At 58.9% G+C, this 27,570-nt stretch overlaps 1 protein-coding gene across 2 annotated transcripts; it reads right to left on the bottom strand.

Moving 5' to 3' along the window:
• Positions 1 to 10: 10 nt before the first annotated feature.
• On the bottom strand, positions 11 to 25,805 carry Arid3a (AT-rich interaction domain 3A). 2 transcript variants are annotated; one of them, XM_055607855.1, is made up of 9 exons: positions 25,622 to 25,805; positions 21,567 to 22,208; positions 20,536 to 20,842; positions 5,515 to 5,587; positions 2,928 to 3,111; positions 2,482 to 2,729; positions 1,213 to 1,509; positions 719 to 817; positions 11 to 316 (listed from the first exon to the last, which is right to left on the bottom strand). In XM_055607855.1, the coding sequence occupies exons 2-9, from the start codon at positions 21,947 to 21,949 to the stop codon at positions 120 to 122; spliced, it is 1,788 nt and encodes a 595-aa protein (XP_055463830.1). In that variant the 5' UTR covers positions 21,950 to 22,208; positions 25,622 to 25,805; the 3' UTR covers positions 11 to 119. The 2 variants fall into 2 exon arrangements, with proteins under 2 accessions (XP_055463830.1, XP_055463831.1); XM_055607856.1 differs by lacking the exon at positions 25,622 to 25,805 and adding an exon at positions 25,479 to 25,516.
• Positions 25,806 to 27,570: the final 1,765 nt, after the last annotated feature.

The following is a 27,570-nucleotide window of genomic DNA, read 5'->3' as shown; positions in this document are numbered from 1 at the left end:
GTGTGGCTCCTTGGGAATCTGCCCAGCCCGCTGGGATTCTACGGACGTCCCAGGTCCCCCGTGTGGCTGTGTGGTCCCCGTTGGCGTGGCGGGTAGGCAGCAGTGTGACTTGTTTTCCTTTAAGGCAAGGAGTTATTTGAGGTAGAAGTCGTGGGGGGCGCAGACACCCCAGCCAGCCCCACCTGGCTGCCACTGCTGGTCCCGCCACTGGCTCCCGTCCGGCTACCCACGCTGTTGTTGGTACCAATGCCACTGATGCCACCTTTGCCGGGGGCGGAGGGTGGTGTGGGGGGCGGTGGCTGGGCAAACAGCACCCCTGAGACAAAGACAAAGGGAGGGACACGTCACGGGGCTTGTCAGCTGAATAGTAGCGCAAGAGGTGAGGACGGGCCTGTGACTCCAGAAACCCGGGAGGCTGAGGCAGGAGGGCGAGAGGGGTGCTGGCAACCCGGGATCCAGAGGGAGTTCAGGGGCAGACAGGGCGCCTTGGCAAGACCCCATCTCGAAGTAAGAGGACTAGCGAGATGGCTCAGTGGGCAATGGCGCTTGGCGCCAAGCCCGATGCCCTGAGCTGTATCACCAGGACGCACGGTGACAGGAGAAAACCCACTGGCACAAGCCGTCCTCTGACCTCCACATGTCCCCTTCCCCCCAGCTCTGAGGTAAAAGAAAGTTGAGGGCCCCGCAGGCCTTGGCCCAGCCCACGCTGGACCCTTACCTGTGTACAGGATCCCATTCATCTCCACTGACATGCTAATGCTATTGCTGCCGTTGGCACTGGCGACACTCCCAGCCGAGTCCTGGCGGCTCTCAGTGGCTGTGGGGGCAGAGGTCCGCCGTTCAGGTCAGAGGTACACCCTGTCTACTCTCTGTCAGGCCAGTTCTCTGCTGGGGTTCTTTCATTTACTTATGTATTCCTTTTATGACCAGGTATGAACACGTAGCTCAGGCTGGCCCTGAAGTCAGCATCTTCCTGCTTCAACCTCCTACCTGGATAACAGGCATGCCCCACCATCTGCGACCCCAAGGGTCCCACGGGACACAAATGCTGATCTGCTAGCATGTAGATTCCCAGCTGGACAGGCTGAGCTTTCCACACGGGTGCACTAGCCCCAAATGCCTCCTTTCCTCCTGGGTTAGCTGCCCTTTCCGGGCTGATCAGGCGGAGGGGCTCCGAGGCACTTCTTTTGCCCTGCACACGGGACGCCATACCTTGGCTGTTGATCCGGATGTTCATGGGCAGCTGCGCCGTCATGGCTAGGAAGTTCTGCTGCAGGGCTCGCTGCATGAGACGCTGCTGCTCATCCGCAACCAGGGCGATCTTCTTCTCAGGAGGCTCCGTGGATTCCAGCTTCTCCCGGAGCTGCTCCAGAGCAGCTGCCTGTGCCGCGACTGCTGCCTGGGCTGCCGCCGCCTGCACGGCAGCTGCCTGGGCTGCTACAACAGGGTGGCCGGCCAAAGACACAGGCAGGCGGCCTGGGACGGTGATGGGGATGGCCGAGTCTTCCTCTGGACAGACAGGAGATGAGGTGGTCAGGACGGACTTGGGGGAAGCCGGCTTTGCCATCACCTAGGCTTCTGTGGTGTTGGGATGGCACCCAGGGCTTTGGCAAACTCCACACCCACTGAAGCGCGGCCTCAGCAGACAAGAAGACTCCCATCGGCCCGATGGGATGTCTACACAAGTGGGGAACACTTGGACCTGGGCTTTATGCTTGCTGGGGACGCCATAGGCAGGACACCTCCCACCAGCTTCACAAAAGTCAGGCCACTCCTACCTCTGACACCAAAGCCAGCCTCAAAAAGGATTAAAGAGTGCTCAGGGGTACCCAGCATTAGACTCAGGGGGGTTCAAGGGTCAAGTGTCATGACCGACACTGCACGCGTCTGGTATGAGCCAAAGGTCTCCAGAGTTTAGAAGGAAGCGGAAGTGACAAGTTAGTAATGTGTGCCATGCATAAGAGACTGTTAGCAACGCCGGATTTAGGAAGGGGTGCAGTGGGGGCTGGAGAGATGGCTCAGTGGTTAAGGGCACTGTCTGCTCTTCTAGAGGTCCTGAGTTCAATTCTCAGCAACCACATCGTGGTTCATAACCATCCACAGTGTGATCTGGTGCCCTCTTCTGCTGTGTAGGCACGCAGCCCGGGTACTGCATAAATAAGAAATAAATCAATCTTAAAAAACAAGAAAAAGAAAAGGGGGGGGCAGTGCTCAGTTAGTAACATCTGCCCCACTGTAGACATGAAAACCAGAATGCTCTTAGTGATGTCTGCTGCAGGCAGGAGGGAGGCAAACGAGCTGGGGAATGAAGCGTGGTGACACCCTTCTGCTGCAGGCAGGGGACTGGAGAGCAGGGGGTGACTAGTAATGTCTACCTTGAAAACAGACAGGGATGAATGGAGAATTCTCTCACACTACCTTGGGTTTATCATAGTTACCCAGAGAAATAAGGGAATAACCTCCTCCCTTTAAATGATTCACCTTTCTTGATCTTGGGCGCTGGGGTGATAGAGCTGCCGTTGGTGCTGGCGGCAAGGCCCAAAGAAGTCACCGGAAGCTTGGGTGAGGAGAGCATGCTGTGAGCTCCGCTGGGCGAGTAGGCAAAGAGAGAGCCCCCGAAGCTCTGGCGCCTGCCCTCGCGACGGTTGCTGTCTATAGCAGCCTGGAGCTCATTGGGGCTGCTCAGGCCTCGCCTCTCACACTCATAGGGGTAAAGATACTTCATATACCTGTGGACAGGAAACAGAATTGCACTGGAGATAACAGGGGAGTCACCCTGCCACAAGCTCAGGGAAGGGGTGCATTATCTCAGGAGAGAGATGGAAGTCTGAGAAGGAAGGTGGTAGGCTACTTCAGAACACAGGTTATGGGCTATCTCAGGAGGAGGCAGTGGGCTATCTCAGGAGGAAGTACAGCCCGGCACTCACTGTGTCCGCAGTGTGAAGGCAGCACTGGTGATGGAGGTAGGCAGGTTCAGCCCCTTGGTGATCTCTCGCCACAGCTTCTTGTTGATGACCTCCACCAGCCCGCCCTTCTCAGTCACCAGCACATACAACATGAACAGGTCGAGGACCTGCTTGGCCATGATGGGAATTCGGTTCACTGGCGTGCCTGCGGGACACCAGGAAGGGGCTGCTGAAGGCAGGTACTGCTGCAGCTACTGTGGGTGGTGGGGGTGGGGGAGCAGGGGGACCATGGGGAGCAGGGGGAAGATGTGGAACAGGGGGAAGATGGGGAGGATGGGGGGGGAGGATGGGGAGCAGGGAGACCATGGGGAGCAGGGGGAAGATGTGGAGCTGGGGGACCATGGGGGGCCAGGGGAGGATGGGGAGCAGGGGGAGGATGGGGAGCAGGGGGAGGATGGGGAGCAGGGGGACCATGGGGAGCAGGGGGAGGAGGGGAGAAGGGGGAGGATAGGAGAAGGAGGAGGAGCAGGGAGAGGAGGGTAAGCAGGGGGAGGATGGTGATCAGGGGGAGGAGGGGATCAGGGGAAGATGGGGGAAGGATAGAGGAGCAGAGGGAGGAGGGGAGCAGGGGAGGAGGGGGGCCTCCCGGCACTGTGGCCACCACACACTTCTCCTGAGCCTTGCAAGGTGCTGAGTGTCACCCCAAGTCCACACCAGGACTTTCTCTGGGCAGCCACATACATACTCCCCCTAAACCTTCCTGTAGCAGCATCACCCTCAGGCAACATCCCTGCTCGCCTCAGTTTCCCCAAGAGAAACCCATGCTCACTAGCAACACAGACATCAGGACCCTAGAGGGAGTTAGAAGAGAGGCCAGAGGCCATCCTGGGGACACACAGCAGTCTCTAGGGCCCTGATTATTCTCACTCCAGGTCTGCCAAACAACCACAAACCATCCCCAGAGCCCCGCCTGCCTCGGCTCTGTGTCCCTCCTCAGCCTCCCCCCCCCCCCCCCCGAGAGTGGCAAGCTCCACCCGGGGAGGGAGGGATAGGATTTGCAGTTTAAGAAGCAGGAGCACCCATTTTGCTCTTGGTGACCCCCTATTCATCCCTAAAAACCTCACCTCCCAGGACCTCCATTTCCCAAGCCTGCTACAGACAGGGCCCTGCGCTTTTCTGCCCATCTAGACTCCCAGAGTTTTTGCCTATGTGCTCTGGGCCTAGCTCAGAACCCAGCCTCACCCTACTCCTGTCTGAGAAATTCTACCAACACAGCCTGGAATACAGCAAGTGCTCAAAAGAGAAGACTGATGGGTCTCAACCCCAGCCATAAATACGGGACCACCCCTGTCCCTTAATTGGGGAAACCTGCCATCTCTTTACTGATGGGGAAACTGAGGCTCTTCGATCGGGCTCCCCTGTCACTGGGGATCCATGACCCCCAGAAAGCCGGCACTGGGAGACCCTTTCTCTACTCTTAGCCACATCCTGCCTCACCCAAGTAACAAAACCGCCCGGTGTGACTCAAGGGGAGCCAGGGTGGCCACGGGGAAGTGGATCTTGAACCCACCACCCTGTTCAATGGAAGCTCAGCCCTAGAGGGAGACCAGGAGGTGGGCAGGACAGTCTCAGCCAGTGGAGGAGGAAGTTTATATAAAATCAAGGCACACGATGGGGGATGGGATGGGGAAGGGTGGCGGGGGTAGCAGGGGAACAGGCAGGACACCTCCCCAATTTCGAGTCTCCAGGGAATTCTGAAATTTGTTTCTAGGTCTCTGCTTTCTGATGCAAGGGATCAGGGGGTCATCTCTTTCTCCCAAAGAAGGGACCCGTGGGCAGTAGGCTATACTGACAGGGTGAGGGATGGTGGTTTGAATTCCAGAGACTTCAGAACAAAGTACCAGAGGGGGCAGTGACATGGGGTTCTGAGGGATACAGAGGAGTATGTGGCCTGGACTTGATGAGGGAGGCAGGGTTAGAGTTGGGCTTTCTGAGCCCTTGTGGTCACCGGCAACCCTGAAGCACTGAGGATCCTGGCCTTGCTGACCCGTTACAGTGGGGTGGTGAATAGGCTGGTCAGCTCTGTGGTCGAGAGACAGCTGGAGGACCCCTGATGAGTCTGGGGCTCGGGCAGGTGGGGTGCGTGATAACACAGGGTGGAGAGATCTCTCCGGCCACACGGAGGGCAGCAGGGCTGGCCTGAACAAGGCTGGGCTCTGTGGATAGCACGGGGACTTCCCCACACCCACAGGAGCCTGCAGGCCCCACCCCGACACTGAGGGGTTAACTCAGAGGCCACTGGGCTGGGCCAGAGGATCGGGAGGCCACAGTGTCCCCTTCTCTTGTGCCTTCCGGTGGGCAGGCCTGTAGGCCCATGTTTACAGAAGCTGGGCCCCAGTGATGGCGCTGGCTGCTGGCTGGCCTCAGGTCCCCTCCTCCGCCCCTTCCTGCCGTGTGTTTGAAGCCTGGGCGCTCCTGCTCGGACCTCAGTTTCCTCCCTTAGAACACGGGGATTGTAATGACCCAGTCCACCTGAGGCCCCAGAGGTGGAGCTGGGGACCGTCACAGAGTTCGGGGGAGACCCCCTTCTGCCCAGGGAGGTGCTCACCCCGCTTCTGCATGAAGCTGAAGAGGTCATCCAGAAACTCTTTCCTCTTGGGGTCGGCGTCCAGTTCATAGAGCTGCAGGCAGAGCAGGATGGTCAGCGGGTGGGAGGTACTGTCCCCACTGGGGTAGAGGGGACAATGACGCTGGGGTGGTGGGGCAGCAGCAGGGACCCGGCAACCCCACACACTCCAAGCTTCGGACAATGCTGACCTTCTTCACCACATCCAGGGCTCACTAGCCAATGCCCCCAGGAAGGGTTCTTCCCACTGACCCCAGGGCCTTATTCCCTCTGGGCATTATTCTACAAGGAAACTGAGACACAGCGACAGAGAGAGTCCTTCAGTCCATCCACACAGCTGCCCATCTCGTGAGCACCTGGGGTCTCCTCTCTCGTCTCCGTGTAGAGGGACTAAGTGACCTTCAGCCCACCCAGCCTGTGGCTGGTGGTGCTGGCGTAATGTGGATACTGCTGTCCCAGGACTGTGCCCTGGGTGCCTCTGGGACTCACTGGCTGAGCAGGGGGAAGTGGGGCGGGGATAATTAGAATGCTCAGCTGAATACCAGGCTCCAAATTAACCTCCAGGAATGCAGCTGGCTGGACTGTGGGGGGCCTTGAAACCACCAATTACACCTAGGTCTGCATAATCCATCATTTAGTCTCCAAAGGCTTGGTGGGAGCCTCAGAGCAGGCAGAGGGCCATCCCCAGACCATCCTTCCAACATGCCCCTGCCCCCAACTCAGTTTCTCCATCTGTTCAATGGAGGCCATGGACGGGATAGGCGCTATCCTAGAAGGGAGGCAGAAGCCTAGGTCTCTGCCCTGGGTGGCACGGCTGTCAGCTGCCCAGCTGCCCAGCTCTGTCTGCACCTGCCCCACCCCGGGCCAGCCGGCACCAGACTGGCCAGCCCACATTCCTAAGTCCAGGGAGGCCCACTCTCCCTCTCCAGGCTGCCTGAGGGGTGTGGGGCCTGGCAGGTACCAGGGGCCACCCAGCACGGGTCTCTGGGTGCCACACACAAGCATCCGGGCCAGCTGGAGTCCTCCTTCGCTGGTGAGGAGCCCGAGAGAGCACCATCCACGGGTGTGTCCCCGTGCCCAGCAACCACCAAACGAAGGCTTCGTACTGCCATCTGATTCCCTCAAGGGGCTACCTGGGCGGGGAGGAGCAGGCATGATGGCCAGACGCCGGGCAGATAGGCCGGAGCCCTAGACACTGAGAGACAGAAAGAGCCCTCCCCTTCGGGAGCTTGTGGGTCCTATACAGACCCCCAAACCCTTTCCTGGACACGGGACAGTCTCCACGGGACAGACGGGTTCCACCCTCCCGGGCTCAGCCTCCTCCACAGACACCATTAGAGCCTCCTTCCTCAGTTTCCCCATCTTCAAGGAAAAGCACGAGCCAAGCCAGGCAGGTGATGGTGGCGTACACCTTTGATCCCAGCACTCGGGAGGCAGAGGCAGGCAGATCTATGAATTTGAGGCCAACCTGGTCTACAAAGCGAGTGCAGGACGACAGCCAAGGCTACACAAAGGAACCCTGTCTCAGAAAAACAAGAAAAAAGAAAAAGGAGGAGGAGGAGGAGGAAAAGCTCAAGACAAAAGTGCAACCGTTTGAGGGAGTGGCTCAGCGGGCGGAGTGCTCACGCAGCACTCGGAAGGCTATGGGTTCCACCCCCAGAACCCGTAAACCAGGCGTCTGGGTGATGCACACCTGTCATTCTGGCACTCAGGAGTGGGAGGAAGGGTTGGGAGTTCAAAGCCAGCCTGGGCCACATGAGATCCCGTGTCATCACCCCAAAGGACAGTTCTGTCTTCAGCTTCAAAGCCTCTGGGGAGGCTCAGCCCAGAGAGTAGCTGTCGCACTGATGCCCATTCTAATAGGAGAGACTGAAGGACCAGACAGCGGCAGAGCCTGCTGGGATGCCTACAGCGACAGGACATCAATTAAAGCCATAAATGGGACACCCACAGCATCCCCCAGCTGCCTGTGGGGGAAGGGTCGACCACAAAGACTGCTGTGAAAGCCCTGGCCCTCCTCGGGGAGGGGGTGTCTCCCCCTAGAAAGCTGGCTCCGGGGGACAGGCTCCAGGCTCCTGGTCTAGTCAGAGGCCCAGCACCGAGAGAGGCTTTGGCCTGTTTTTCTTGTCTGGAATTGGACAGCACACAGCAGTTATCTAATAAATGCTCATTAAAGATGAGGGTTTCTCAGGCTTTGCAGGGGATGTTCACGCCCTGCGGTGGGGCCCTCCCTCCCTCCCTCCCTTCCCCCCACATCTCTTCACTTTTCTGCAAAATGGCTTTAGGTTGTAGGAGCATGAACCCCGGGACGGGGGCATACAGCAGGCACTTACTGAGTGCGCGCTGCCTTTCCTCCCATTCCCTCCACAGCCATCCAAACAGTTCCTTCTCCATAGCAGTCTCCTGAGCCACAATCCTCTGCAGCTCACACTGTCCGCCGTCCCTTTGTCCCCTCCATGGAGACATTTTTTGGTTCGTGTATTCGTGGGTTTTGTTTTTCCTTTATGGGAACCTTTTGGCTGTTTTTGTGGGTTTTCTGTTTGTTGATGAGAGAGGATCTAGCCTAGAACTCCTGGCATTCCTCCTGCTTCTGCCTTCTGATAGCTGGGATGACAGGCTTCAGCCATCCACCCCCCACCCACCCCACCCCCACCCAGACCTGGCTGGCCATGGGGCCCAGCTGTCCACAGTCACATCCATCCGAAGGTTTCTGTTCTGACCACACCTGGGCAGCCAGGGCCATTCCCACAGGGGCCCAGGGCGGTGTCCTCAGAGCCAAGGGGCCCTGGCTGTCCTCGGCTGTTTAAAAAAAAAAACAACAAAAAAAAGACTGCTGTGTGTGTGTGTGTGTGTGTGTGTGTGTGTGTGTACACATGTGTGGGGCCCCTGAGAAAACCTTTGTCCCCCAGGCTGTAGCAGCCTAGGCCCCCTGCCGGTTCCCCAGGGCTCCAAAGTCCACAGGGCCCCACCTGGGACCGGCGCCAGGCGGGGTGGCCCCCAGGAACGAAGACATTCAGGAAGGGCCTGGCCTGGCCCTAGCCCCAGCCTAGACGCTCCCTATAGTCACTCCCTTTGGGGTACAGCAGGCAGAGAAAGACTGTCGCCTGGGTCTGACACCCAGCTTCGCCCCTGGGCTCCAGGACCCCGTGGTGTGCATGCCTGGAAGATGGGACCAGTTTTGGTTTTATTTTATTTTATTTTTTTTTTTGAGGTAGGAGCTCATGTAGGCCAGGCTGGCCCCACATGAAGCAATCCGTTTGCCTCGCCCCTCAGTGCTGGGACCACCACGACACCTATTTGGCCTGGGGAGGCTTTTTAAAGGCTTGCACCTGCTGTGGGAACGCAAGCTATTTTCCTCTTTGGTGATAAGAAAATGTGGATCAGATTTGAGTCAGCAGCCCCTGCCCCCAGGTGAGGGGGGAGCCCAGAAAAGCCATCTGGGGACACAGGGACCTTGAAGACCCTGGGGAATTGCTGCCAGCTTGGCAGGAACGGAAGGAGGAAGCCGAGTCCTCCAGTGGGTGCCCACTCTCCGCAAGGAGTTCTTAAAAGGGCTTTCTCTCGCCAGACTCAGGGCACGCACGTTTCACCCCAGCGTTCAGGGGTGAAGAGCGCTGGCTCGCTCTTCTTTTTGTTTTCTCTTTCTATGTGCACTGGTGTTTTGCCTGCATAGATGTCTGCATGAGGGTGTCAGATTCTGGAGTTACAGACAGTTATGAGCTGCCATGTGGGTGCTGGGAATTGAGCCTGGGTCCTCTGAAGAGCTGTCTCTCCAGCCCCTTATTTTGTTTTTCAGGGACTGGGTTTCTTTGTGTAGCCTTGACTGTCTTAAACTTGCTCTGTAGACCAGGCTGGCCTCAAACTCAGAACTGCCTGCCTCTGCCTCCTGTGTGCTGAGATTAAAGACATGGACCATCACCGTCCGCACTGGTTGCTCTTTCAGAGGACCTTGGCTTCGGTTCCCAGCATTCATGTGGAGGTCCAAAAGTCTGCAATTCTAGTTCCAAGAAACCTGGTGCTTTCTTCGGGCCTCTGAGATCACCCACACACCTGTGGAGCATACATGGCCACATAAAAATACATTTTAACCCCCCCTTTTTTTCCCCCCAAGAGGGTTTCTCTGTGTATTCTTGGCTGTCCTGGAACTCCATATATAGACCAGGCTGGCTTCGAACTCAGGGAGATCTGTTTGAGATTCGTCTGCCTCTGCTGGGATTAAAGGCGTGCATCACCACTGCCTGATGCTTTTCTTTTTCTTTCTTTTTTTTTTTTTGGAAGTTTTCCATATAAATCTCAGCTCACATAAAGTCGCACACCTCTGTCTACTTCCAGAGCATTCCACCACCCAAAAGCAAACACCGTCGGCATGAACCGTCACCCCGCCTTCCTCCTGCCCCTGACACCCAGGTACACACTTCCACTCTGTGGCCTTTGTGTCTGGGTCTCTCCCTGTGCAGTGTCCTCATGCCCCTCTACTCTATAAAGTGTACCTGGGCATCAGCCCTGCTCACAGCCACTCAGCATCCCTGCCTATGGGTGGACCACGCTGCTGCATGTCCACTGTCTCTGACCGCAGGAGCCTTTATCCTGCCACATTCTTTGAGGATCTTGACAACTCTGTGTGCTTTAGGCTCTGGATAAGACACAACTCTCAACAATGTTTATAACCAACGTCTGAACACAATGGCTGGGATTTTCCTCCCTCTCCCAGCATGACCAGGACACTTCCTTTGCCCAGCTGCCCAGGGATGAAGGGCTCAGAGTTCTGGAAGCTTCAGGACTGGGCCACAAGTCTCCCCCTCATCCTCCCTGCCAGCCTAGTCCTCTATCACGGGAGTGTCTCCTGGAAGCTCGAGGGCCTCTTGGATGTCTTTACAGAGCCCTGGCCCGGGGCCTCCACACTTGCTGGTCCTTCCTGAAGACCCTTCTCCCATCTCAGCGAGGCCCTGGACACCAAGATGACTCAGCACTGGGGCGAGTCTGAGGCCTCCTTGGCAGACAGGCCCATTCCATTCTGCTACTGTCAGGATTCACCTGCAACCCTTCCTGCACAGGGTGAAACTGAGGCAGAGGTGCCAAGGACCAGCTGAACATTTGACTGATGCTTTTTCATGATGGCCCAGGGTGTTATAGTGCATTATCTAATCCCCTACACTCAGGAGGCTGAGGCAGGAGGATGGCCATGACTTCCATAGGATAGCTCAGGCGACATAGGGGACCCTGTCTCAAAACAAACTTGAGTTCCATCCCAGCAACAAGAAGCCAGGAAGGCCAGAAGTTCAAGGCTAAACTTGGCTACACAGCAAGTTCGAGGCCAGCCTGGTCTACAGAGTGCGCTCCAGGACAGCCAGGGCTACACAGAGAAACCCTGGCTCAAACAAACAAACAAACAAACAAACAAACAAAAGCAAAGAAAAAAGAAAGAGAGACCATAATTGGATGGGTGGGTCTGCATCCTGTAGCTGCTCTGCAGTCCGTACTTTCCCCTCCTTGGTCTGGGGTCATGGCAGCCAGAGCGCCGGGAAGTAAAGATGGAGGTTTGGCTTGTCATTTTCACATTCGGAAATCCAAAGAGTTTTGCAGACACTATTTGCAGCTCTTTCTGTGTATGAGGCCATTGACACAGGGTAGGTGCACGCTAACCACACAAAAGGACCCAGCTGCAGCAGATGCTAAACTGTGACGTTGGGAAGCTGGGGTAGTCTAATGGCAGAGGACCGTACAAGTTCAAGGCGGCCCTGGGTAACTTAGTGAGCCACTGTCTCAAAGTGAGAAGTAAAGAGAGAGCTAGGGAAGCAAAACTGGGGTGGAGCCCCCGCCTAGAATCCCCCCAGTGAAGGGCTGAGGGCATGGTCAATGGGGAGCAGTTACCTAACGGGTGTGTGCCCAAAGAGAATTGATTTTGGAGGGACTGTCACTCTGCACACAGCTAGGGCACCATGAATGTGCAAGCTTCCACTGCCCTAGCTCTCTTTGGGCTCCTCTAACCACAGGGTGGCCTCAGGGTGCACCTGAGAGCTAGGGGCTTCCCCTCCAAGCTGGCCACCCGGCTCTTTCATTTCCCGTCACTTCTGTGGGCACTGGGGGCCAGCTCTGGCTCAGGAAATTGGGGAAGTGATTCTGGGCTGGGCCAAACATCTGTCTGTTCAGCTGCCTCCTGCAGAGCTGGCCCCTCTCCCCGTCCGAGCACACTGGATGCCCCACCCATGAGGCGGATATTAATAGCCCTTCTGAAATGACCACTCGGAGCCACAGGAGTGTCTGCAGATGCTGGCCTCTGGGTTCTCTGCAGGGGAATTTGTAGACCGCCAACCTGCCCTTCTCTCCTGAGTAGATTACAGATCTGATCAGGGGCCACCTTGGAACCTCAACCTCTTTTTCTGTGAAGGGAGGGCGCTGTGCCTAGAGCTTTCATGTTGAGGACAAGACACAGCACAGCAAAGGTCAAGCCCAAGGAAGATGGCCAGGTTGGGGAAAAAAAAAACTGCTCAGCTGCTAGCCTGTTTTACAACCGGGAAACTGAGGCACAGGGGTTGGGCAGCCCTGGAGACAACATCCGGACAGAGGCACCTGTCTGAAAGCACAGAAAAGTCGGTGTGAAAATGACTGAGGCAACCACCCGAAGCCCAATGGAAGCCCCACACTTCAGGAGCAAAAGAGATGGCTCGAGAGCCAAGATGGAGCCCTCCAGAGACTCAGTGGGGCCTAACAGAGATAAGCGAAGGACAATGCCCAGCACAGTGGAGCGTGTGGGCGGATGATTCAGAGATCAGGATGAAGCCAAGCATTGTGGCACAGCTTGAGGAGCCCACGTACTGGGGAGGTAGAGGTAGAACGATTAAAGTCCAGAAAAGCCTGGGACAGAGGAAGAAAGACTGTCTCAAAATGCACAGACAAAAAAAGTGTAGGGGCATGGCTCATATCTACAATCCCCGAGCGAGGGTTTGGGGGCGTGGTCAGGGTGCAGCCCCAGCCTAGAAATCCCGGGTGAGGGGCTGGGGTGTGGTCAGGGGTGGAGCCCCAGCCTAGAATCCCCCCTCCCCCGGCGCCTGGTTTCTCTAGTTGTATTTCTGTAGAGCCCCTGAAATTTCTTAAGGGACTTCCCTGTTGGCCAGTGTGAACCTGAGGTCCCCTGGCTGTCACCCTGGATTCCCGGGACAGATGTCCCTTCCCCGGCACAACAGGACACGGACAGACTGGAGCTTATGTCCTAAGACAGAGAATGGAGGCCCACCTTCCATCTAGAGTCCCCACCTGCTGGGCAGGGGCCCGAATTGTGAGCGAATTGTGAGCGGCCAAGGGCAGGTGGGACCCAGCCCAAGGTGGTGGCTCCCAACACTCACCTCCCCCTACAGGGAGCCCTCGTCACACTTCGGCAACAGCCTCACTGGGAAATGCCGAACACAGTTATGCCCATTCCACGGCCTGTGCCTTTGCCGTAGAGCCGGATGTGGAGGCAGAGAAACACTCATTAACAAGAGCCTGACCAAGAGACAGCAGGCAGCTGTGCTCTGAAGGCAGTCCCGTTGTTCTACGGAGGGGGAAACTGAGGCTGGGAGGGGGAAATGAGTGAATGGTGAGTTAGGGGAGGATGTGGCCTTGGAGCCAGAGGGGCCGGAGAGGTAGGTGGACAAGATGGCGGTTGGGTGAACCACCCCCACAATGCCCCTGGGTGAATGGACAAACGTCAGTCTCCTGGCCCCAGCCCCCATACGGCAACAACCCACCCAGGCCCAGCCTGTGGCTCTAGAGTTCTCATGGCAGGATCGAGGGAGCCACATTCCCCGGCTACACGCAAAGCCACAGAAGCACCCAGCCTGGACGGATACTGGACATAGCCTGGGTCACAGCTGGCACCCAAAGCCCGGCATGAGGACACACCCAGACAGGACCCCATCCCATGGGAGAGAGTGACGCAGACGGGCCACCAACCTGCCTGCCCTAGTGCACCCCATAGGCCCCCCTACAGCAGGTTTGTTGTTGTGTGGTTGTAGACAGGGTCTCTCTGCACAGCCTGGAGCTCACTTCACAGACCAGACTGGCCTCCAACTTAGAGAGGTGAACTTGCCTCTGCCTCCTGGCTGGGATTAACAAGGTGGGCCCTTACAGCGGGGTTCTACCCACTGAGCCCCAGCTTCAAAATGTCAATCCTCCTGCCTCAGCTTCCTGAGCCTAGCACGGGTGTGTGTGAAGTGGGGACACAGGGACCCGGCTTGTGTGGCACCTGTCTCAAGCCCCGTATGTGAGTGGCAGGCACAGTGTGTGTCTGCCAACGCCTGGGGCCTGGGATCCGGCACATGTGAATCTGACTGGAAGAGGATCCCCTGGGGTGACTGGAGCTGACCCCACCAGCCTGCCACCCACCCCCTCAAGGACCCACAGACCCTGGCCCGGCCCTGACCACGGGGCAAGGCCGTGTCCCCAGACCGGGCCCTTCAATGGACACATTAGTTACCGTTTAACCCCGTGACCCCCAATTGTCCCTTGGCCATGCGCAGCCAGGCGAGCCGGGAAGGGGCAGGCCGTGTCCACCCCGTGCGTGCCGCCCACCAGGCCACACCGGGCTGTCCTTGGTCTGGTTTTGAGGATGGACAAGTTTGGTCACGCTTGATGGCCAGGAGGGCTCACAATGACCTGCCTTTCCAGTGACGTGTCTGCTCCAGCCGATGGCCCCTGCCTGAGGACAACTGTTTACAGGAGTTGACAGGGACCCCCCCCCCTAAAACCCAGCCTTTGTGGCAAGCAGGGGCACGGGGGCGGGGGCTGGCTGAGCCCTGTCGGGGGCGCCATCTGCCCGGCTACCACAGGCGGGCACTGCTGCAGGCCAGTGCAGGCCCGAGTGTGTACACCCATGACGTTTAGGCCTAGTGACCAGGACCACGCCACCTACAAGCTGACAGTTAACAGTCACTCACCACTTCCCTGTTCTCGGGAGCAGGGTGGGCATACGCCTCGCCCAGGCGGTGCACACAGCACACGCAGACACACATACACCACACACAGAGGCATGCACACTGACACACACTCAGACACACACACGGGCACATGCCCAGACACAAACTCAAACACACACAGACACTCCACACACAGACACAGACTCAAACACACATACCACATACAGACCCTCCACACACAGACACATGCACAGACACAAACACACACAGACACACCGCACACAGACACATGCACAGACACAGACTCAAACACACACACATACAGACATATCACACACAGACACATGCACACAACCACACACAGATACACTCAGACACACAGACATGCACACAGACACACGCACACACAGACACAAACACACACATGTACACACACTGACAGGCACTTAGACACAGCACACACAGGCGCACGCACACAGATGAACACACACAGATACACTCACACTCACAGACACATGCACACATACAGACACAAACACACATATGCACACATAGACACACCCCACACAGACACATGCACACAAACATACACAGGTACTCACGCTCACACACAGTCATGCACACAGACACAGACATTACTCAGGGACACAAAGATAGACACACACACACGCATGCACACACGCATGCACACACGCATGCACACACGCATGCACACACACACACACACACACACACACACACACGCCATGGAAACCGCCCACTCGGCTCATCACTGCCATGTCCCCACATCCAGTTTTGAATGTGGCCACCACACCCTCTCGGGGATGGCTGCTTTGGGGACACGGCTCTCCGCCTCGGCGTGTGTTATTAGAAAGCGTGGGGTGGGCGGCGCTTGGCAGCGGGTCACAGGGTGGGGAGCCTGGCCAGCGGCGGTGACCTGGTGGCCGAGTTGGCGGCGCAGGGACCAGATAAGGTTCTTCCGGCTGACTCAGCGCGGTTCCCGGGGGTTGGCACGGGCCGGGGCGCCGTGCCAGGCACCCTCCTGTGCCTGCCACAGCCCTCTGGCTCCATGCCAGTAGCCGCAGCGACTCTGATGAGGCTGCCCAGGGGCTTCCTGACCCCTCCAGTCCCCGACGCCCCAGCACCAGGGACTCCCGAGCCCAGGGAGGATGGAGCTGGGCCTGGCCGCCGGCACTGGCTGTCAGCCCAGAGACAAACAAGCCCAGACGACAGGACACTGCCGCCATCACCACCTGGAGCCTGACTCCAGGCTGGGTCTGCGCGGCACACACTCGGCTCCAGGAAAACATCAGCCTGCCCTTCCCCTCCCTGCCTCACCAGCCCCTGGCCCCATGTCTACCCAGTTCCTCTCTACTTATAACTGCCTCACCCCGGCTTGCTCTGGCTCTTCAGAACTTTCTAGACATTTTTGCTCTAGAATCAGCCCCTGCTGCCCTTGCCTGGTCAGTGGACTCTTACTCGGACAAGGCCCCAGCTGCTATGTCCCCTCCTGCAGCCCGACCCTGTGTGCCCTAGGCAGGGCAGGTGACAATCTGTCACCTCCTCCCCAGCCCCCACCCCGTGTGGCCCCACAGGCTCATGGCGTCATTTTCCAAACTATCACTCTCATCGGTAGCCATGAAAGTTCCGCCAGAGGCAGACACGCCAGGCGACAGGGTTAAGGACACGTGAGCTGTGAGCTGACTTCAGACAGACCTGTCAGCCCCGCCCAAAGCTCCCACCTCCAGCACCTGGCTATCTGTGAGGGAGGCGGGGAGGTGAAGAGTCACAGCCTCCGGCCACAGGCCTCCCCGACACTCCATTTTCCCTCTCCTGGAATGCTGTCCGCTGTCCCAGAATTAGAAGTAGGCGTTGGGGGGAAGGGGCACAAGAGGGCTCAGGAGTACAGGAGCTTGCAGCCAAACCCTGAGACCTGAGTTCGGTCCCCGCCCCCAAACCCACATGGAGAAGGAAAGGACTGACTCCTTCAGCCTGTCCTCTGACCTCTGCACAGGCTGTGACACTCAGGCCTCTGCCCTCTTGGAGCAAATAAATAAATGTAAAAAAGCAAAACAAAGCATTTTAATGGGTTAGGAAGAAAGGGCGGGGGGGGGGCATGACTGGGACCTCAGCTTTCAGGAGACTGAGGTAGGAGGAAAAACGGAGAGTTCTGGGCCAGCCTGGGCTATGACACCAGGTGTGAGACCTGCTAGGGACTCAGCCTTTCTGTGAAAGGGAGGATCCATGAATGCTGTCAGCTTTCTCTAAACGCCCCTGTGATCACCAGGTCCCAGGCCATCCACTGTGGGCCAGTGTTCCAGGAGGGCTGGAGTGAGCCCTTCCTACACGGACTATGACCATCCTATGCCTCAGTTTCCCCACCACCAGTCTGTCTTTCTCGCAGACTGATCGAGGAGCCCCCCAGCAGGTTCCCTGAGGCTCACTGTGTAGCTCAGGCTTGAACTTGTCATCCTCCTGCCTCTAGCTCCCCAGTGCTGTGTGAGATGAGCAGAGGTGGGAACCCAGGGTCTCCCTACTGCTCCTGCCTCAGCCTCTCCTGTGCTGGGGTGACAGGCATGCGCTACCACAGTGGGCTTCCTTTCCTAATTTCCGAGGTCAGGGAGCAGGGGACGGGTGAGGGCATGGGCGGCCATGGCTGTACACTCAGGGGCACCTGGACAGACAGCTGCTGTCCACACAGCTCCTTCCTAAACAGGCACTTATCTGATTACTGTTCTACCTAGCAATTTCACTCCAGGCACATGGCCAAGAGGAACAAAAATAAACCCACGGGAACCAACGACAGAAGCTGCGGAGGCAAAAGGTAGAAACAACCTAGCATCCAGCAAAGACAGAACGGATATGAGGGGGTCCATGCTCACGCTGGAGTATTACACAGCTGTGAACAGGAGCAGAGAGCCTTGAGGACACTGTGCTCGGGGAGAGACCCTGACAGGCCAGGCCCCGTCCTGTGGGTGTCCACCACAGGAAGTGTCTGGAACAGGGGACATAAATGCTGCGAGCTGTGTAGGGGACAAGTGACCAGGCTGTTCGGATTAAACTGGAGGGCCCAAAACTTTCCTACCCCGACAGGAGTTTCGTTCGTTTGTTCATAACCTTAACCTTGAGTCCGTCAACGACCCAAAAGCCAGGCATGGTGGTGCAAGCCTATTATCCCAGGACTTAGGAGGCTGAGGCAGGGGAGTAGCCTGGAGTAGAGGACAAGACTGGATCTCAAACGGCAGCAGCAACAACAACATAAAATTGAACATACGGGCCTGTAATCCCAGCAGGCAGGCGGTTCTCTGAGTTGGAGGCCAGCCTGGTCTACAGGGCGAGTTCCAGGCCAGCCAGGGCCACACAGAGAGACCCTGTCACAGAAACAACAAACGCCCCACAAAAGACTGCCAGCTTGAAAAATCACAGCGAGGCCACTTTGAGCGCGGGTGTGGCCATATGGGGACAGGAAGGCTGCAGGATATGTGTCCAGTGCCAGGAGGCCCAGATCCTAATCACAGCCACTGACCACGCCCGGGTGTCCAGCCCTCAGACCCACAGCCCAGGGCGGATCCCAGCTGTCTAGGCTCAGCTGGAGGAAGCCAGCCGTGGCCAAGACCAGGAAGGAAGACACGGAGACAGTTGCCAAGTGGCCGGCTAGCCAGCACCGCCACGTGCCAGGAAGGGAGTGGGGCAGACGCCAGAGTCAACACTGGCTGGGCCTGGGGCCGACACCTGTGGGGCTGGCTGGACCACTGTTGACACAGGCTGCACAGGTGCCAAGGCAGCCGGCCCGAGTGTGGGACCTTCCAGAGAGAGCTGGAGATAGGAGTCCCGGACCACAGGACCAGCTTCCGCCAACAGCACCCCCAAATCCAGCCGTCATTCGGGCTTGTTTCCCATAAGACCAGCTGGCCCCTAACACCAGAATCTCTGCACGAATGTTCCCCCCCGAGATCCTCCTGTCTCAGCTTCCCCAGGCCCAGGGGCAGCATGCCAGCCTGCCTGGCTTTATACGTGGACCCATGGGATCCAAACTCTGGATGTCCCCATGTCTACACAGCAGACATTTCCTCCAATGAGCCATCTCCCCGGTGCTCCGTGTGGACGGACACACACACACACCTCTGCTAACCTCGATGTTTTTCTGAAGTCACCCACGAGGCCAAGCGAGAGCCAGGGATTCCTGTTCCTCCCATCCTCAGTTTCACTGTCTCTAGCAGCACAGTGTCTCTGCATGACCTCTGACCCTGACCCAGGATATCCCCCAGAAAGGTCCCGACAATGGCTCTCGAAGCTCTCCTTTGTCTAGCAGCGCAAGGGGCCCTGGCCCTGTTGCCCTTTTCATGCCTGGCCGATGTGGAGCTGTGGGGTTTGGCTGTGCGCACAGGGGACGCCTGTGTACCTCTGACCATAAATTGCCGCGTGGCCTGGTGTTAGCCCCCTGGGCTGACAGTGACACAGTGGACAGAGATGTCTACCCTGCTAGGTGCCAGAGTTTGCAGCGAGCTAAACCCCAGACCCTGAGCCAAAGTCAGGAACATCAGACCTCAAAACGGCCAGTGGAAAGCACAGACCTTGACAACTCCCAACCAGAGGTCCTGTCTGGGTGACAGACCTGGCCAATCCTTTGTAATACTCCTCTGAGAGTGGGGCAGACTGCCTCCATGCTAGAACCAGGGAAACTGAGGCATGGACCGAGGTGGAGCCAACAGAACCCTGCCAGGCACAAACACTTTCATGTGTGGTGTGCTTATTGAAGACTCCCGGGTTGGGGGACCTGGTCTTGAAGCCCACACCACCTCTGGGACAGGGTCACACCCAGGAGCAATGACGTCCGTCTGACAGGTCAGCTGGCAGGCTGCCCAACGCATGGCTAAGCAAGCCAGGGCGAGGAGACGGAAGGCGAGGCCGCCCCGCCCAGCCCAGGCCCGTCTCAGCAGGTCCCACGAGGGCACAGAGGGTTACCCTACTCTCATTTCCTCGAAACTATTCTCTGAGCCTCAGGGCCTTTGCATGGCAATTTCAGCAGAGCAGAGCATTTACCCAGCCCTGCCCCACAAGTACCCTAATTTTAACCCAGCGTGAGCCCCCTTGATGCTTCAGCTCAATGGCTTCCCAGACACGCCCGGCCCTAGTCTTCGGTGTCAATAAGGGTTGCTGAAGGGACCTCCTCGGGCTTGTTCCTCAGATCCCTCCAGAGCTCAGGTGGCCCCTGAAGCTATTCTAGACAGCTCAGAGCCAGGGACCATCAGGAGTCCTGAGCCCACCTTGTAGCCCACACAAGACTTAGCCCTGGAGCCAGCCTCGGAGCCAATTTCCACCCGGGCCACACACCCAGGGGTCGGCTAGGCCAGCTGGCCGGGCTGGAATGCAGGCCTCAGCCCGGCAGGCCAACCATCTGGTTTCCATCGGCTTGCCGGCTTCAAAGGCTCCCTGCTGGCCACTTCCTCCAGCCTGGCCGCCTGCAGGGAAGGGCTAGGGCAGTCTGAGCTTCCTCCATGCCCCTCCTGGGCCCAGGAAGCCTGGGGGGGGGGTCCCACAGACCGACCCCTGCCTGGCCAACCAACACCGGCACCCCTGGGACTGTCCACCGCAGGCCCCAATGCTCTGGCTCCCGCTGCCTCCAGCACCTTCACAATTCGGTAGCCACCGAGTGTCCCTTGGCACCAGCCTGGGCCAGCGCTGCCACAGGACCCTAGCCCAGCTCTCCAGAGCTCGACGCCACACCCTTGTCTCAGGTCACCAAGCCACATGCATCTAGGTGCGCACACGAGTGTAAACCAGAGAGAGACGCTGCGCGCCTTCCTCTATTGCTCTCCAAGCTGTTTCTTGAGGCACAGTCTCTCACTGTACCTGGCACTCCCCTGCCAGCAAGCCCCCAGGGACCCTTCTGCCTCCACCGTCCAGCACCAGGACACGCCGCTGTCTATGCCGCTGGGCCTGGATTTTGTGGGCGCCGGGGACCCTGAATTCAGTCCTCATGTCTGCACGGTAAACAAACTGCCTCCCACCATCTACAAACCACCCTTCTACCGGGTCAACAGGAGCACTGGGGCGTGTGGGGGCGACCGAAGGCCCCCAAGGGACCGGACCCCAGCTCTCGGCCTACCTGTTTGAACTGCTCCTCAAATGTCCAGTCTCCATGGTCCGGGGGTGGCATCTGGGGTGTTACGTGACTGGGGTGGGCTGGGCCAGGTCCCAGGCGCTCAGGGCCGCCCAGTATCCTGGGCCCACCATCTCCACGGAAAGCCTGAGCAGCTGGGGCCTTGTGAGGGAACAGGCCTGCAGAGCCCAGGCCAGTAGAATCTGGGGGGCCCAGGCCTTCCTCCTCCTCCTCCTCCTCGAAGTCATCTTCCTCCTCCTCCTCCTCCTCCTCTTCCTCCTCTTCCAGTTCTTGTTCTTCCCACTTGGCCTTCCTGCAATGGATCAAGGTACTTTCCGGTCAGGTGAGAGAGGCAGGCACCATCTTGGCTCAGTGGCAAGCACAGGCCCACCTCACTTTCTCCTGCCTCAGTTTCTCCCTCTGCAAACAAGGGCAGCCACAGGCCTCTCAGGGCACCAAGTGGGTTTCTGCCCACATCCTACTCCACCCCTGAACGAGCTCCTACAAGGGGCCCCAAAACATCCTCTCAAAGGTTCTTGCCCCAGGATCTCAGCATGTGTGCCCACCAGAGCTAGACACCCTGACAACAGTTCTCTCTTGGCCCCCAAGCCACCTTCTTTCAAAACTCCTCTCTCTGTAACCCCTCAGCCTGATGACCTTGGCAGCATTTGGCAGGGCCCCAGAGCACCTGCTGAACCTTCCAAGAATCACTGGTTCACTCCACAAACACGTGCTCAGACATACAGCGTCCTCCTCAGTGACCCTCACTGGCTCCCACTTTTCAAATGCACAGAAAAACGGTTAGATGGGGCTGGAGAGACCGCTCAGGTTATGAGCGCGGGCTGCTCTTCCAGAGGATGCCGGCTTAATTCCCAGCACCCACTGGGCGGCTCACAACTGTCTGTAACTCCAGTTCCAGGGGATCTGACAGACTCCCACAGACAGACATGCAGGCCAAGCACCAACCAATGCTCTAAAAACAAATCGTAAAAGCAAACGAACGGTCAGATGCTGCCATCCCTGACCGCACCACTTACGGGTTGTCATCAGACACCATGTCCATCAAATGTCCATCTCCCTCCGTGTGTCCCGGTCCCTCCCGGCCTCTTCCATGCAGGGCAGGCGAACTCAACGTCCCTTCCCGAGCTGCATCTTCGTCCTCTGAGCCGGGGCGCCCATCCTCGGAGGCCGGGGGAGAGGACGGGTGTCCCAAGCCTGCAGCGGCGGCCCGCATGGCAGCCAGCGCGGCCATCTGCGTCCTATGCATCCGGGCATTCTCGGGCTCCTCCTCTGTCACGGTGGTCCGAGCCCGGATACCAGTGGGCTCAGGAGGTGGGGCTGGCGGCTGCCGGGCCTCCAGCTCCTGCCTCGCGCGCTGCTGCCTCTGAAGGAGGGTCTCCATCACAGCCTGCAGCTTCATGGCCCTGCGGGCCGGGCCACCCCGGGCACCAGGGGCGGGCTGTGGGGGTGGCCCCTGCGGGGAGGGGTCTTGGCCGCACTGCAGCGTGGGGGCCTCGGGGGAGCCGGGACAGTGCAGGGTGGCGGCGGCAGGGGCGGGGCGCCGACTCAGGCTGAGGGCTGGTGGGGCATGCCCGGGGCAACCACTGGGCTCCTTGCTGTCACGTCCAGCAGCCAGGGGCAGAGGCTGGTGTAGGGTTCATTCAAGCACTTGTAGACTCCTGGGGGAACACAGCAAGAGATGAGGTCAGGCCACACCTGCGCCCCACCGACACAGCCTTCCCCAGAAGTCAACAGCAAAGGCTGATGGGAGAATCGCTCATAACCTGCTCAGGATCCGCCCTCCCATCCACTTGTCTGTAGGTTCCTGGAGACCAGGCTCACTGCAGTGGACACTTAGGGGTTCTCTGGGTCCCCTCCGGTCAGGTCCACCAGGGACACGTTGAGTTATTGTCCCATAAGCAGAGCCATGGGGGAGGGGCCTGGTGTTCTTGCTTTCTTATTGGTCTAGAACAGGGGTTCTAGACCTCAGAGTCCCTCTGGGTTCTGGATTCTAGCTCTAAGTTCTAGATGTTGCTTGGCCCACAGAAGCTCTGAGAACTCTGGCCAAGATTACAACTGCTGTATACAAGCTCTGGCCAAGATTATACACTTGCTGTATACAAGCTCTCGCCAAGATTATACACTTGCTGTATACAAGCCCTAGGAAAATGTGTCCCGTTCACATTTCGTTTTCTCAGAGACACCTCAGCTGGCCTCTGGGCTTCGGTCTGCCACCCATGAGGCATCAGGGCCCACCTCGTCACACTCGGGAGAGGCAGCACTGGTCGGCACCATCGGGGGGTTCAGTTAGAGTGTCCTGTGGTACCCAAGGCCCTGTGCAGAGGACATGGGTCTGCGGTCACCAGTTTGTAAGGCTCGAAGCGGGTAAATGTCCCAGAACACGTATCTGTTTCTGCCAGAAGCCCTTCTGGGGCCCCCTCCAGCTAGCATCAGGATCCAGGTCCCACCTGGCCCCAGGACACACCCTCAATCCCCACATAAACCCCCAATAAGACAGTGGGCAGAACGCAGCAGGCCAGGGTTGACACACTCAAGATGACCTGAAATCAAGGGAGGGAGCATGGGAGAGCGGGAAAGCTTGGTCCCACCTCCCAGGGAGTCCGAGAGGTCACCCTTGGCCCAACCTGAGCCCCGAAGTCTATGCATTCATCGGCCCCAGGACAGACCCTGACACCCTGACACGGGTGTGTGAGGAGGGGACCTAGTTGCTCTTCACACTAGGGACATCCGGTCACCTGCCCCCACCCAGGAGACCCCTGCAGTGCAGGGGAGCGGGGAAGTCAGCGGTCCCCTTTCCTGGCCATCTGGTCACCCGCGCCCCGGGGTTTCCAGCAGAACTGCGGCAGGTGGGGTGGCCCCATCAGCCTGGGCTTCCCAGGACAGGAACACCAGAGGCCTGGGCACTGGAAGCTCTTCCCTCCACACCCGCCGCTGCTGGTCACCCTGGTCCACCAAACCCCAGAACTGCTGAAGGGGACATTTCTGGACACTGTATGGCTTGGTCCATCGCCCTTCCCCCACCTCTGACAACTTGGAGTGGAGCCCACCCCCCCCACGGAAATGCTGAGAGCGACGCCCCCTCTTTGAGGGTGGGGTGACCCACAAGGAAAAGGCTAGAGGAAGGCGCTTTCCCAGCCTCCCCCCAGGCCTGCCTGGTTTAATGACCCTTCCTGGTTGAGGGGTGGGGGAGGGGAACAGGGCAGGCCTCCACTGGCGCGGCTGGTATTGGTGAGGGGGGCAGACACGAACCCCAGAGCTGTCCCTAGGCCAGGCCTGGACATCCCCCAACCCTCCCGGGTTACCGGTGGTACCCCATCGCCCCTAGGCTGCTCCGACACATCTGTGGAGACCCCTCCCCCAGCTCTTTGTCCTTGGCCCCCACCCGCAATTTATGACATTCTCAGAGAGAGGGAGAGAGAGAGAGAGGGAGAGAGAGAGAGAGGGAGAGAGAGAGAGGGTCTACCCAGGACTTGGTGGCTAGTGAGTGTGTGTGTGTGTGTGTGTGTGTGTGTGTGTGTGTGTGTGTTTGGGGAAGGTCTGGCTGGGGTGGGGGTGGGAAGGAGACCCAGAGCCACACCCTGGTTCCCCCACACCTCCAAGCCTCAGGAGGGGGAGAGAGAGAGAAGAGAGTAGAGAGAAGAGAGAGAGAGAGAGGTCACCAGCTCAGCCAGGCCTTGCAAAACATGGTTATTTGGAGTTGTGCAAGGCCAGGGCCCGAGGGTGGCGAAAGGGGCCCCTCTCTCCTCCGAGGGAGGGGGAGGGGGAAGGGCAGGAGCTGGGGAGGGGGCTGGGAAGGAGGGCACTGTGTCTGTCCCCCCTCACCAGGAGACGTGTGCAAACACACATCTCAGTCAGAGGACGAATGGAAAACAGCAACAACAAAACAAACCAACAACCGCCCCCCTCACGTAGTCGGGATTTCAAAGGCTTCTAGGAAAGAGCAAGCTCCGGGCTGGGGGAACCCTGCTTCCCCAGTCGTAAAAAACGGAAGGTATTTGACAAACCCGCTGCGAGTTGACACACACGCGCGCGCACTCCGCGCTTCCTGCTCCCTCTTTTGTGTCCGGGGGCAAGGGAGGGGGGGCTGGGACCCCACGGGAGAGATCTGGATGGGTGGACCCCGCAAGGGAAGCGGGGTCCCTAGTGGTTCGCTGGAGCTAGGAAACGAAAGGGGAGGAAACTCGGACCCCGTTGGACACAGGTTGGAAGAAGAAAAAGAACTGAGGACACCGGGGCGTGGTGGCGCGCCCGGCCTGGGATTTTCCCAAGCACTTGGGAAGGAAAGCTGAGGCAGGGGGATGGCCTGGAGTTCCAGGCCAGTCTGCGCGCTTTAAGCGGAGTTCTAGGTCAGCCCGGACTACACAATGAGATCCTATCTTCAAACATTTTTTTTTTTTTAATTAAGAAGAAAAAGCAAAACAATGTCTCCAGAGCACAGCCCCTGGCCCCCTGCACGAGTACACACACACACACACACACACACACACACACACACACACACCGCTCACACACCCCGGGTCCGTTTCCTTCCGCCAGGGGACAGCGCGCACTCGCGACCCCCGCGCGCCCCTGTGCACTCGCGTACCGGATGAAGGTCTCCGAGACCTTACGGCCGCGACAGCCGCCCCCAGCCTGATGGTGTCGCGTTGCCTGCCCAGCCCCGTAGCCCCCTCCCCCCCGGCGCGCGCGTGTCTTCGCCTAACTTTGGAGACCCTGCAGTTGTCGGTTTCCAGGGCGCCCTTCGCTGCCACTCTTACGGGGAACCGCTGGAGCCGCGCTGCAAAAGGCCTTACCGCTCGGGGTGGCCCGGGGGACGCATGCCCAGGTGCCCGGAGTCCAGCCCGGTGGTGGCCCCGGTGGCCTCTCTCCCCCTTGGCCTCCCCCTGCTGCCCGGTGCACGCTCCTGGCTCCGGGGTCACCCGCCTCACCGAGTTTCCAGGCCGCGTCTACACCTCCATCCGTCCGGATCGGACAGGGACGAGGTCTCCGCTCGCGACCGGCCCCCCGCCCCGCCCCTCCCCCACCCAGCAGACGAATCGCCGTGTGACAAATTGCTCTCAGATGCAAATACCTCGCCGGTGATTCAGCAGCCCCGGGGACGCAGGAGGAGGTGGTGGGTGTCTCTCCAGGGACCCCCTTTCTAAGCTTTCCCAGGACACCACCCCGGGGTCCCCTCTCTCCAACTCAGTCAGAGGACGCCCACGGTGGGAGGAGGTGGAGGGGAGCCAGAGAGTCGCCACAGAGTGGACGGAAAATTTCAGGTCGCGGCTCCTTTAAATGATAATAAATAATAAAAGGAAGGGGGAACCGGACTGAGGGACGCTCCGCCCCCGGCTTAGGGACCGTGCGCAAAGTGCACCCCGCGGCCTACGGCGCAGGGGCGGAGAGCGGGAGGGCGGGGCTGCGAGAGCCCCATCGCGGGGATCCCGGAGAGTTGAAAGGCTCCTCACCCCGCTTCAGAGCGGAGGGTCGCTTTGCTCCCCGGCGTTCCCTGGTTCCACCCGGCACGGGAGTGGACAGGCCAAGCTTGGAGCTTCAACCTCGGCCCCTTCGCTACCCAAACCCTCCCAGCCTGGGTCTTCAAGTCTCTGAAACGGGCTTAAAAACTCCGCAGAGGCCGGAGCTGCAGGGTCCGGGACGCGGGGGTGGGCGGGGGCGGGAGCGGGGGCCGCCTGCGCAAAAGCACGGAGTCGGGTGCGCGCGCGTTGGAGGAAATGCGAGGAAACGCGGCGACCCCGCCTAGGAGCGAGGGAGAGGAGGGCCAGCCTCCGCGACGCTCCGGCTCGGTCCACGCGGACCGTCTCAGTCTGGAGCGGGCGTCCGGGGCCCCGTTTTGCAGGAGGGAAAGCCGAGGCGACCCTAGTGGGTAGCGCCAGTGCTCAGGGCAGCCTCCCCGTGGGTGGTGCTCGGGTGCCGGGTTGGCCGGCTGCTCCGCCCCTCGAAAGCCTCTGGTGGGGAGGGCTCGCGTCTGCGGACGCGGGGTGGCCTTGGCCCACCCGATCCCCAGAATCCTGCCTCAGGTGCTCTGGGCCGGCCGCTGGGGCGTGGCGCGGGGTGGAGCCGGGCTGCGCACACCGGGGTTCTCCAGCATCCTGACGGGCCTTTCTCTCCAAACCTGTGCACCACGCACACGGACCCCAACCCGAAGCAGCTCGGGGGTTCCTGTGAATTTGGACAACCGCCCAAGACAATCTGACTTGTGTCTGGGATGTGTGTGTGTGTGTGTGTGTGTGTGTGTGTGTGTGTGTGTATTCCACAGCAGCCCTCAAACTCAGAGAGAGCTACTTGCCCCAGGAATGCTGGGACTAAAAGACAGACATACGGTAGCAAAATAATACTTTATGTGTGTGTGTCGAAACAGGGTTTCTCTGTGTAGCCCTGGCTGTCCTGGACTCACTTTGTAGACCAAGCTGGCCTTGAACTCACAGCAGTCTGCCCGCCACTGCCTCCTGAGTGCTGGGGTTACAGGCGTGCACCGCCGCGGCTGGCTTCGTAATAGCTTCAAATGAAATAAATTCTATTTGTTTGTGCGCGCGCGCGCGTGTGCGTGCAATGGGGAGAGGGGCTTCCGTGGCGCATGCACGGCGGCAAGGACAACCGAGTGGACTCAGGGCTCTCCTCCCACCTTCCTGTGAATCCCCATCCTTTTGGGGATGCTAAGCTTGTCAGCAAGTGGCCTTACCTGGTAAGCCATGTTGCGGACCCCTGGAAATACTGTTTTGGTATCTTTTTATAGAAAGAATCTTCCAAGACAAAAGCTAAAATCTGCTGGTGTCCTTTATGGCAGAGATAGCTGTAGCCAGGGGCCAGGTGGCGTCCATAATGACCCGCCTCCCGGGACCCACAGGAGACGGCACTGGAGACGGCTCTGGAGACCGGCGCGGCGGAGTGCGCGCACCCTCTGCGGGGCGCCGGCGGAACTGCATCCCAGGAGTGGCTCCGCATGGAGGCGGGGCTTCGAGCCAGTGACCGGTGGCCGCCAGGTGGCGCCTTTGCACCTAAAAAGCCAGCTTCCCGTGT

This window comes from Psammomys obesus, unplaced genomic scaffold (genome assembly GCF_907164565.1).
Source record: "Psammomys obesus unplaced genomic scaffold, mPsaObe1.curated_primary_1811, whole genome shotgun sequence".
NCBI lineage: Eukaryota > Metazoa > Chordata > Mammalia > Rodentia > Muridae > Psammomys > Psammomys obesus.
This window is presented reverse-complemented; position numbering and strand designations above follow the sequence as displayed.